Genomic DNA, 13,017 nt, shown 5'->3' with positions numbered 1-13,017 from the left:
CGACTACTAAACCTCCAGCTGTCCGGGCTCCGGCTCCTTTCAGCGTGTTACGGAGTGAATGGCTTTGTCATCCTGGAGCAGTGTGTGTTTCCCATGAATACAGGGAGCTGAACAGATCATCTGGCCTGAAATTATCATTTTACATGATTCAGCAAGGGACACCAGGAATCGTCGCGACTGGAGCTTCCACTCTAAACCAAACTGTGCATCAGTGGGAACTTTCTTAAAACTAAAGGTCATAGAGCCACGATTCCCTCCAGGTTGTCACCTGAAGTCATGCAAAAAGAAGAGCAGCCGCTTACGAATTCTCACAAACTACCAAAGGATTAGAGAAATGAAGAGGAAACCACAAATCCCCGGGTCCAATTCCAGTTATACCACTTTCTTCGTGTGCGGTTTTAGGTAAACAACTCAAGGCAAGCGCCTCCAGCTCGGGGAACTTACAATTCCAGCAGATCACACCTAACTAGTTCCAGAAATCTTCAACCATCTCCTGTACCTTCCAACATCCTAAAGAGCAGAATTTACTCGAATGTTACAGCAAACTAACCATCCGCTTAGCCCAGCGTGACGTGCTTCGGAAAAAGTTCCGGAATATGGGGGCAACACGCTCCTGGAAGAACTTTTCTCTTAACTTCTAGCATTACCATTTGGCCTGGAAACTTTTTCAAAACTTTTCACTTCTCACCTAAATTTTTATTGCAATATCAACATTCAATGGAGACAAGTTACTGAGCTTATGCACTGACAATTCTTTAAGCTATGATGCCAAAAAATCAGAATCTTTATTTCTAGTTAAAAAAACCCCAACATATCCTGCTAGAAATTCTCAAGCTGCATTAGGGGGACAAACAAATATTCCCCATTTTCACTGGTATTTTTTGGATTTCATAACATATAACAGTTCTGTACTTGCTTGTCAAAACATAACCGTCGATGGTATGAAGATGTCAGCAGCACAAAAAGTAGAACGGAAAAAGAAAAGAGACTTCTGTGGTTTAGGTGCAGGATCTGGTAATCAGAAGACCTGGACTTCGGAGCAAGATTTTCAATTCAAAATCCCAGTTTACCCACATCCCAAAGAATCAGTGTCCATGTCCCCTTCCTGTCGTTCTAGAAGGCATTTCGTTGATGAATGGTTTAACAGCTTTGTAACATTTGTTTTGCTTTCACCAAAAATAAGACCCAGACCGAGAAGAAAAGCTCGTTGCTTTCTGATCACTCCAGTATTTACCAATTCAAGTTCCCACTAGATGTCAGCAGCAGATTTAACACTATTTTAAACGAATTATTAAATTCATATTCAGTTCTCTCTTGTGAGTGTTGCAAAAGCATCTCATCCACTGTGCAGGGCATCACAAGGCAAACATGACATTCCATTTACAAAGGGATCAAATGTGGCTGGAAGTGACATGACACACCAAGAGCAAGCTCTTTGTTTAAATATTTTGCTATGACATAACAACATGTTACAGTAGCCTAACGAAGCGTTCAAGCACAGCGAGGGAAAAAGTGTACAGCTGCAGTAAATCCCAACTGGAGATAGAACAAAGCAGCGTAAAGAGCTCAGCCTGGCAGGTGACAGGTGACTTATTTAGCATTCCCTTTACAACAATCCTGCTGGAGCTGCAGTTTCTGCTGGCAGGATCCGAATCTACAGACACATGAAAAAGAAATTATTTCAGATTTGCTTTTGAAGGATGCTATGGATTTTGTAACTGTCATTAGTTTTGAAGCAGAACTGACTGCTTTGTGATCCCTGCATTTTGTTGAAGGGAAAAGTTCAATGATTTAGAGATTTTTTTTTTTTTCATTAAAAGGTTTTCAGATTAAAAGAGTCAGTATAAGCATCATGTAAGATCAACGTTTACCCTAGTAACAAGGACAGTAAGTGCTGGATTCGTTTGGCAGAAGAAAAGCAGCAGGCAAACCTGTTACTCTGCTGCTTTGCATACAGAATTGAACAGAAGTGCTACTGTTGGACTGGTTATTCCTTGTAACAACAGGATTTCTTCTCAAGCAACGTGCCTGTAAAAAAAATCACATCAATAACACACTCCAGATACTTGAGTTTGCAAGTTCCCCTGCTCAGTGTGACTGCTGCTGTCTTCAGTGCTGAGAATTCCCTGGACTTATGAGACCTGTGCAGGAAATTCCAGCTAGCCTCATCTTAACTCTGCCCTGCACGCAACATGAAAGGAGAATTTGGGTGCTCCATTGATTTAGCCCTGGAAACGATTTTGAAGATGGAGAAATTGATTTCCTAGAGCCAAGTGATAAGCTTTATTTGTAATTGTGATACCCCTCAGACTGAGTAAGGAAGAAAATAATTCCCCATCTGTGGTAGCTGCAAGTCAGATCTTGCAAACGGGTGAAACTCTCTCAACAACACTAAGCTGGAGCACGTGTGCACGATTTACAGGTTTAGACAAAGCTGTTTGATCACTGGTTACTATTCCACATGAGCTCCCATTTGAAATAACATGATGCTGAAAGACAAAAAAAAAAAACAAAAGAAAAAAAAAAGGAAGAAAACCTCCCCCAACCCTTTCAAAACTGTACAATAGAGTTCTGCTGGCGTTTCGGCAGCTCACGACACACGGGGTGGCAGGAAGGACTCCTCTCAGACAGGAAATACAGGACAGCCCACTCAGGAAGCAAAGAAGAAATGTTTCTTTTCCAAAGTGCCAAGATTTCAAAGAAATGGAACAATAAAATAACAGAATCTATAATGTTCCCACCGTGTGCTATCTATGAATAACATGAAGCAGAAAAGAACCTAAAAACCATGCATTCACAACTAAAATTCACAGCTCAATTCAATTAGCTTCAAATGTCATCAATCTCAACAGGTTTACAAGCATATTACTCCTATCTTCCAACACCTTTCCCTGAGGTACTGGAATACCAAACACACTGGACCATATTCATCTTGCCTTTTCAATAAAAAAAAAAGTAAATACTATAGTATTGTCTTTGCTTGTTTAAATATTTTATTTTTTTTTAGTCATCCTGAGAATAGAAAACAGGAGCAAGAGCACTCTATCAGTTACATATAAAGGTTCTGATAGTGGATCAGAGCTTAATAAATATAATTTCATTTACACATCAGCAGAGGAACCGAATGCATTATCTTAAATAGCAAGAAAATGTACCCTGCCAACAGGCTGTGTGCGAGGGCTGCCAATTTTGGCAGAAGGCACACCTGCATCTGCACCGTTCGAGCTAAAAAGGTGTAAATGCTTTTCCAGATTTGCAGCAACTCACATGGACTGGAGCTCTGTCTCTGGGCAGAAGTTTGCCAGTGGTCTGCAGCAAAAACTAGTTCCAAAGGTGGTGAGTTACCATGTCACGGTGGCAGAGCAGTTCATCTGTCCATCCAAAAACAGATGATATACAGATCCATCCAAGAACAGTTTTGGAAGAGAGCAAAAACCAGCCTTGCATTCCATCTTTTCAAACAAGCATAAAAATATTGAGTCCTCACAAACGACTCTGAGGGTTTTTGGAAAACGCCAGCGCTACTCCAACAAAAGCAACATTTCCTGAGTACTGAGACCCTCTCCCTGTTCCAAAAGGGACCTTATGGCTCAGCTACAGCCATGCACGTTCAGGAAGGCACCACGGATGGCACGAGGAAGGCACCACGGATGGCACGAGGAAGGCACCACGGATGGCACGAGGAAGGCACCACGGATGGCACGAGGAAGGCACCACGGATGGCACGAGCGTCGGGCAATCCACCTGCTTCTGCAGGGGGCCCGTCAGCAGTGCGACACGGCCTCAGCGTGTTTGTCTCCCCCGTTTTGGTTGGGGTAACAGCGAAATCAGCAGCACCACCTGCTCGAAATTCCTTCTGCAAAGCCTTTTTGTGCAGCAGCCAGCACATAACAGAGCAGCACCGACTCCGGTATCTCAGCTCCATCGCCTCTCTGAGCTCCATCTACAAACATGGATGTGGCACCAGGAAAACACATCTCTTTAGGTAATTAACATTGTTGCCTTAACTCTAAAATAACAAGGCAAGCTCCCAGAGGCGATGGGAATGGAGTTCAGATTTAGCAGTAAGAACCTCCCAAATCATAGTGCTGGCATGCCCTGGCACATCCTCGCACCCACCTTCGGCTCATTTCACATCTGTGAAACGGAGAGCACATCAGCCAACATCAGGAAGGTGCTTTGAGAAATGCAATGCATTAAATGCCAGGAGTAAATACTTTTTTGTTGTTGTTGTGGACTACATTAGTTTTCTGCTCATTAACAAGGTGACCTGATTCCGAATCCCTCTCGCATGATGCCGACGGGATTTTTACAACAGGAGATTCGCAGATATAGGGGCAGCTGGATGTAAGCTATATAAAAAGCTGGAGGGCTGAGCCAGAACTGCAATCAAAATGCCATCTTAATTGGTGACCTCCTATGAGCCCGTGCCTCTTCCTGACCTTTGGCTCGTTCTGCAGCCCTGAAAAGTGTCAGTTAAAAACAGCAGGGCCACAGTCTTGCCAAACACTTCTTTTCCTCCTAATTAAGCAGTATTTTCCAAAACAAACCAAACGTGTGTGTACAGTGACAGGCACGAGGGGCACAAGATCACGTCGGCAGATGAAAAGCAACTTGTAGAGCTGCAGCCTCCACCGGGCTCCAGGACAAGAGCAGATCTGCACCTGAACATATGAAAGGAGCCCACGTTTCCTCCTAAGGCTCGAGTTCTCCACTGGCACACACGCTGGACTGAGACTGTAAAACCTGCTGAGCAAATATCTACTTATGAAGACCACAAAGAGGGATTAGTCATGTGTGTTACTTCTTGGTTTCTTTAAATAACAGAAACAGATTTGATACAAAGGCAGCAACAGAGCCTTCAGAGATCCCTATCACATCGTGGGTCAGGGAGGCAGTCCTCAGTACTCACTGTTTGTAACAAAATCTCGAAAGTTGAAGGCTAAAGCCCAATTTTTGCTTGCCTGGCTACCTTCAGTACGGGAGCTCAGGCAGAACATGCTATTCTTTTGTGCATAAAGCACCCACCACCACCCAGTAAGAGTCTCGCACAGAGAAGGAGCACCAGCTTTTGTTGAAAACACAAGCAAAACAAAGTTGAGAAACAACTGGGATGCAGGAGAGCAGGAACGCAGCCATCAAGTGCTCTGGAGCCCGGAGCCCAGAAGCCATCCCATGACAGTGGCACAGCCCTTTCACGTTCCTCAAGCAGTTGCCTGAAGTGAACTGCTGTAATTTCAGCAGAAAAAAACCCCACGAGCTCTCCTCAGCGGAATCAGTGCTGATGGTCAATAAATGCACTTTCAGCTTTCACTTTTTTTCTTTTTTTTGGCAGCAGTTCAGTCTCAGTAAGTTACAGTAAGTCCAGTCATGACTGCCTGTCATACCCATTCACTCCCTGAGCTGCTAAGAGCCAAACATTAGTTTTTAATGGTTAAGCATCTCAGCATATCAGTAGTGCAATTATTTTGGGTAAGCAGCCCCATAATAATTACTGGGCATACTTTCAGCCATGTCCTTCAGTTTACAATTATATATAATTATCCTACATATAATCAGCTCTCCTGCTAAGGATCTTCGAACCAAAAGAAACAGATGTAAACGAATTCAGCTACTCTGGTAAAATAAACCAACAAAATATGAAAATTCCAATGTTTCTCCAACAGGGAATGAAGATGCCTGAAGGAAGGACACAGTACAGACCAACTCTGCAGTGAATTCATTTTTAAGAAGGTTGCGAGAATGATTCTTGAGGAGCTCACACTTGGTGATTGACTCAAAACTCCTGAGTTCTCAGCTGACAAGGGAGCAGGACGTGATTTACGTACACGGGAGATAAAAGACAGGGCACCCAAAGTGTTGAAATACCCAGCACTCTGCAGAGTCCCACCAAACAGCTCTGGAACTACCAGGAATCCCTGGAGCTCCACGTGAACAAGTGAACTAGAGGCAAAATACTCCCCACGACTTCAGGGCATCCGTGAAAATACACTGAAATACTAAACAGCAAAGGAAACACGTATGAAACAGAATGTTCAGAGCTGGCAAATGAAACCTCAGCACTCCACAGCCATCATTCCACAGATCCCTTCAGCGTCAGGGCTATGAAAAACCCTCATCCCAGCCGAAACAACCACCTACCTTGGGTTTGTGGAACAAATGGAGCCAGCAGCTTTGCTCTCTTCTTTTCATACCCCTTTTGTGTGATGTCCCCTAAAACCAAGGAAAAAAAAAAACCTCATTTAATCATGTCCTTGTTTTTCAGTTTGAGGTCTGTGCGCTTTTCTTCTCAGTGACATGAAGGTTTCACCTGAACACAGCAAGGTATATGCTGCAGAAAACCTGAAACCAAAGAAATGCAAGCACCTTATGATTTCAAAGCCTCCATGTTACAGAACTTCTGCAGTTTCCCTTGGGATCAGAGATATACACTATTTAAATGCAGTAATTTGAATCAGAACAGCTATCTAAATGGAATATCAAAGCAGTGAAAACCTAAAAAGGGAAATTCGGAATGCATGAAAATGTTCTGTAACCACAAAGCCAATTTAGGCTGACAATATGGAATAATTCCCAAAAAACAGGGCAAAGGGAAAGTGCAAATTCAGAGCCTTGTCTTAAACTAATCAAATTGAGAACAGCTTTTAGCAAATAAAGTGAGCTCACTGCAGGAGCTGTTTAGAGCACATCTGAACACCGAGGCAAGGATGAAGAGAGCCAACCTCTAGACCACTGCCCAGCAAGTGCATCCTACGATCCAGAAAATCAGACTTTTAATCACGTCTATTTGATATTCAGTGAAAGCAAGCTAGGAGGTTGTGATTTTTTTCTAATTCCACTGTTTACCTACTGGTAGAAGCACGCAGAAGATACATGATTGAGCTCCACAGCAGCAAAAACTCCAGAAGAGAATAAGTATTAGTAAACTTTTCCCTTTTTTATAAAAACTAATCTGTCTGATCCTGGAGATGTACCATCTGGCTGCTGTCTTTTGTTTTAATTTCTCACATTACATCAGAACCACAATAAAGACTGAAACCTTGAAGGGATTAAAACAAAAAGCCCTGCAGCATTTCAAGCCTTTTTGTAGCCTGACCTGCACTTGCAACCTCTTATCTCTTGGGGCCGAAAGACTGGAAGCGACCAAACACGTCGCGTTAAGAAAACAGAATTATTTGGTATTACTTCGAGCTAAAATTAAGCCCACATTTGTATTCCAACAAGAAACTAGTGACCGTAAACAGCACGTTTTCTTTGCTGAGAGCCTGATTGTCGGGAGGCAGCGGAGTATTAGGCACGGAGCAGCACAGGCCAGTGCACTTGCTGCCTTCCAGCATCCTTCGGCATCGGAAAAGGTGATTACAGGGTTTAGGCTCTAAGCTCCCACCACGGCGTCTCTGCCGAAACATCCCAGCCAACAGGCCATCCAGGTTACCAAGGTGATTTTGCAGTACTGGAATGCTTGGAAAGGGAATGGACTTCGCTCCTTTGTGCTGGACAGTCAAACGCCAGTGTCACTGGGAACGCCCAGGCTGAACTGGGTACTCACACCGCTCAGCAGAGGGTGTGCATTTGCACACAACATTTTATCTCGTTCCTCTTACACTGCGCTTGAGTCAGGCCCCAGCAAGTCCAAACAAACCCAGCGACTGAAAATTAGAATGTCCATGAAGCACTGAAATGCCAAGCAAAGCACTAATTTCAATGCTTGATTGCAATACATAGCTCAGCTAAATTAATCCAGCTCACACGAAAGGTATGCTGCCAGCGTAGGAAAAGCACACCGTCAAAAAAAGGAGCTACACAAAGAGCCTGTGCCAAAAGGAGAATATTTTGATCGACTGCATGAGCTACAAAATCCAGCAGCTTTTCTCAGATTTGCCTCTCCGTTTTAGTTCCCCCCAGTTGTTCACCTGGGGGACTGCCGCTGCAGGAAAACCAAACCTGCACAGAAAGTGGGAGGGATTTTTCCCCATAAGCCAAGCCACAGATTTGTCTGTAGCTTGTTATTTTGTGATTAATTTCTCCACAAGATTTAATTGGACTCTTCACATTAGTGGTTACACACTATATGTAATGAAACATGCGCCACAGAAAATTGTTGGAATTACTAAGAAATACCAGTACATTACTAACAAATACCAGTACTTTCAGTTTAAGCATGTCATTCTGTTTTAAGCACTGGGAAGCAAAGAATTCTCTTGGATCATTTGCTCCACACTAATATCCTGCCAATAAACCAACCTGTCCTCACGGGAACGCCAGCACTACGTGCATTTGGAGATCTGAAGTTGAGCTGAGCTACTACTGCAAAACAAGGAGGTAACTCAGGGCAAAACATTATTTACAACCTTAACTACCACGCGACGGTAAAGAGGATGCTTGAAAAAAGGATTCTCTGAGCACAAGCTAATAAAAAAATTAAAAGCCTAATGCTGTTTGGCAAGAGCAGGAAAGTTTCAACTAGCAAAATCCAAGCAGTAGAAATAAGGGTGATAAATTCCTGGGACTTCCCTGCAGCACTGTGGCTTCCCATCGCTGAATTTCCAAGCAGAGTTTGTTAAAACAAACCAAAAAACCAACAACAAAACCCAACCATGATTTTGACAAACAGCTTGACAGTCTCAAGCACCGGCCCACGTGATTAGAAAGTAACACTTGAATTTTTAGCCTAGCCCTCCTGAAGTGAACTAGGCAGTAGGAACTGAGAAGGTTAGAAGGAAAATGAGAGTTCTTGATCTCAGGACAGCCACCCATGCAGGTTAGAAACAGAACACAATTATCTGAAATAAAGCTCCAGCAAGGCACAGGGACTAAGGCGCTGGGAAGAAAAGCCTGTGCGTAGGCACGGGTGACAAGCGTAAAGTCATCCCAATAAAACGATGATCCGATTACTGCGGCCAGAATAGTTATGCCCAAATTGACATCTCCAGTCCTGGAAGCAAGTGTCCCTTTAATACGCTGCACGAGTGGAATGAATTTATTGTATAAAGCCTCTTCTCTCTGGTCATACATAGTCCAAACTTGGGTCAATCCACTGAGACAGAAACTAAAGATTCACTAGGAGAGGAGTTTTCTTTCACCCTATACCTTTTCTGCTAATCTACAGGAAATGGGAATGGCTAGAACTGAACATAAATGCAGACTTCCTCACCGAATACCATAAATTACAGCAACAGGAAGAGAACCAAGACAATAGGACTGCAATCTCAAGAACCATTCACTCCTGCTACATAAACCTGGTAAATCATCGACTCCACTGCCACGAATCAAACACTTCGTGACACTGGGTGTGCTAAATTCTTCCAGATAGCTGAAAAAACAACCCAAGAACCACAACCCCTCTCTGGACAGATGCAAGACAGAGCACTACAAAGAAAGTATTAGCAAAGCAAAGGAGAGCTGACAATTTAGCTCTCCAACGGTGCTAGTGTTTGTTCATTCCTAGGAAAGAAATGACAAAAACACTTACTGCTGAGCCATTCTCTTGGCCCTCTCCCAGCTCCAACTGTTTCTGTTCAGTTGTACTCTATATTTATCTATACCCTAAGCCAGTCCTGGTCGTGCCTCCACACGGAGGAGGCCCTGCGAAGGAATTGGGAGTCTTGGCAAAGGAAAGCAAAGCTTCGTTTCTTCTCAGTCAAGGCCCTTTCGCCATAACTAAAAGATTCCTGTATGTCCTGATCTCTCCTAGAGCCTCAAAACGTGATGTCAGGCATCTTTAAGAATCACAGAATCCCAGAATGTCAGGGATGGGAAGGGACCTCAAAGGATCATGGAGTCCAATCCCCCTGCCAGAGCAGGATCACCTAGATCAGATCCCACCAGAATGCGTCCAGGTGGGTTTGGAACATCTCCAGAGAAGGAGACTCCACAACCACTCTGGACACATAAAAACCTTTTTTTTCATAAAAACTTTGAGGTTTTTATGTTTTAAAGGACACACGAGAGTGCGCTACGCTATGATGCAGCAGAGGACCAGGCTCTCCTTGACACCTCTGCTGCCACGACAGCGGCCATCAGCTCAGGTGCAGCGACGTCTTCAACTTCCGCAGACAACCCACACGTTAGACCAGACTGAAGGGTAGATCCAGCCCCCCACCACCGCCATCCTGCTCGTCAGCTCCACGCACCGCCGTCTTCCTCTCCGTGCTCCTCAAACTCACAGTTTTTCCACCCCCAACCAATGCAAAGCTCTGCTCCCATCCTCACTGCTCACAGAGGTTCACTCATCCCAACACGTGAGAAATTTTCTCCGGCAGAGCCACCAGCTCAGTTTTCCTGCTCGTTTTCAGAGCACTGGATGGACCAGCTCCAGACAGCTTCACAGAACAGGTTCTCCAGTAGAACGCCGGCCCCGGTATTCCGTTGCTCCAGTAATTCCTCATCTCGCTACGTATCACAATACTGTTCCCCTCTTTCAACTCTCACCCTGTCCCTTAATCTTTTCTCTCCTTGAACGGTTTTAAAAGAAGAATTTGAAAGAAATCCTATTTTTCAAGACACAGCAGGTCTTGCAAATATACAAGAGATGCCCTTCTGTGGATTCAGAGTAGGAAATAACTCTAGATTTCTGGTTCACAGAAACAAGACAAGTTCCATCAAGGAGCAATGACTCTTCCTCACTTGGAACCCCTGGACAATAATCCCAACTGCAGACACCTCCATGACAAAATTCAAGAGGCCCTGGTTGTTTGTGATTAAACAAGTGTATATTTGAGAAACAGAATTCCCTAGAAAACCACAAAAAATGGCTTCTGAGATTCCTTTTTCGTACGATTCTCCTAATTTCTTGGGAGGAAATCCAACCTGGATGTTCTGACTATTGAGAGCGCAAGAGAAAAGACGCACTTGGCAATGACAGAAAACGAGGGGTAAGGGCTTGCCCAGAGCAGAAGGAAGCCCAGCGAACCACAACTGATCAGCCTCGGCGTTACACCTATATTCAAATCCCAAAAAGTCCGGAGCCTCACCACCCTGTGACGCCAGGCTGCTTTTCAGCAATTAGAGCTGATGATCTATTCCCAACAGTGGTGCTCAATCAGTGCAAGGTGGTAACACCAGCTAATCCTGCTACGCTCAGACAATGCTCCTCTTTCAACATCCTTGCTCCCCTTCCCCCCATGGAATGAGAACACTGAATCATTTACTGTCTAACAAAACCATAATTGCTACAGTGGAGAAATTAAGGAAAATGATCACGTAGCGCGCAGCATCCCCAACAAAGCCTCCTAACACTTGACTGTATCAAGCAAAAGATTCAAATTTGAAAGCAGTTTGGATGCATTTTTAAAAAATGTTTGTATGCTTTTTTTTTTAAAAAAAATGTTGATATTTGTAGCAGTTTATGCTAACAGAGAATCATGGAAATGCTTCTGGTACATCCATCAGCCCCAAAACACAGAGAGCTACTCTCTTTTATTTAACAGCCAACACTGTAACAAGATAATAACAAAAATAAGGAAATCAATTCGATTATCAGGACCGCATCTGCTTTTCAGGTCTCATCCCTACAAATGACGTCGAGGACTTTGCCTTTCTTGCCTACTCCCCTGCTCGACCTCCAGGCACACACGACAGGCGATGCCTCCCTGTAGCTTTATCATCTCGGACTTCCTCTGAAAGAACACAACGTAAAGCTTGGTTTTGCAGAGCTTGATTTTGGATTTCCTGTCCCTGACCAGAGGCAGACACCAAACTGGAGATACCGAAACCCCTAAGTGTAGCTGAAAGTCCAAAACGTTCTTTCATTGCACGCGACCTTCCGATAAGGTCTTTCCAAGCATGCTTGGAAGCGTGAAGTGGTATGATTGAGAAATCCAAACTGGGGAAGGTACACACTTCAGCACTCCAGACTGGCTCAGTTATGGCCAGGCAGAAAACAGATATCAAATCAATCAGATCAGCACCTCGGTAAGAAACGTTGTCACCACTCATTTATTTATTTCGCAGCTAGAGATCACCTTTCTTCCATTTCCTGGAGGACTGGCAACTTCTAGACACCTCCACCCCGCAATGGTTTAAAGCCAGGACGTCCTCATTCCCAGGCTTCAGCAATCCAAAAGACAACATTTAAATCTTTTTTCTAAGGCTGTGTGTTCAAACAGACTGTACCTGTTAAACTGTCCTGCACTCCTGGCACTCTTGGGCTATAACTTCAGCACAAAAACGATGTTTGAAACAAGTTTAGACAATTGCCTCTTTCTGTTTGAGGCCAAATGATGATGCAGCTTCAAAGATTCCCTCCCTCCTTCCTTCTGGAGAAGCTGTATATCAGGTTTGCTCCTTGAAGACAATACCAAGGTCTGCAAACTATACATTCTTCCAGAAAAAAGACACTGATTTCTTGAAAGAAATCAAGCCCTACTCACTCCACGTCACCCCCTAAATCAAACAGTAAGAAAACCAAACAGAACAGGTTTGTGCTTTGCAGTTTCCCTTTAACAGCACCATTCTGTTCCCATTAAGAACATGAATAGGCTCCTGAAAAAACAGCAAATCTCACAAAGCTCTGTTTGTTAAACTCCAGCATTATCCTGCTACAGTTTCAGTGCTAAAAGTTTCACAGACAGATCAGCTCCAGATTAATTTATACACACAGTTCAAGTCCACTTGGCTCCAGCACTGTGGGGACTCTGTTCCACAGTTTCAAAAATCTTTTCTAAAGGCTTATGAAGGTTTCTTTACCGAATTAAAACTATTTTAATCTCAACATGTATTGTTTTGAAAGAATGCAATTCGAGATCAGGATTTTGTGAGGTCTGGGTCTGTGTCATTTAAGGTCAGAAGGTGCACTTTGCCACAAGTCATTCACTTAAGAATTTTTAGGTTTTTTGCTGTCTTACCTTTATACAATAAATCCAACTACTGAAACTATGTCTTTATCTTACAGCAGCATTTCAGAGTTCCAGATGATCCACTGTCCTGGATTCACCCGTCTGGGCCCATGTATTACGGGACATAATCTTAGATGCCATATGTGACACATCACCAAACTGGGTGAGCTCAGGACAGAGT

The 13,017-nt window shown here is 43.7% G+C and overlaps 1 protein-coding gene across 1 annotated transcript in view; it reads right to left on the bottom strand.

Moving 5' to 3' along the window:
- Positions 1-13,017, bottom strand: part of DIP2B (DIP2 acetate--CoA ligase B (putative)) — a 66,105-nt gene that overhangs the window by 30,702 nt on the left and 22,386 nt on the right. The window contains exon 2 of the mRNA XM_086628603.1: positions 6,142-6,213. Within this exon, the coding sequence (XP_086484729.1) occupies positions 6,142-6,213 (72 nt within the window). The remainder of the gene's footprint in view (positions 1-6,141; positions 6,214-13,017) is intronic.

Source organism: Tauraco erythrolophus, chromosome 31 (genome assembly GCF_009769465.1).
Source record: "Tauraco erythrolophus isolate bTauEry1 chromosome 31, bTauEry1.pri, whole genome shotgun sequence".
In the NCBI taxonomy this organism is placed as follows: Eukaryota; Metazoa; Chordata; class Aves; order Musophagiformes; family Musophagidae; genus Tauraco; species Tauraco erythrolophus.
Note: the sequence above shows the minus strand (reverse complement) of the source record. Positions and strands in the feature narration are given on the sequence as shown.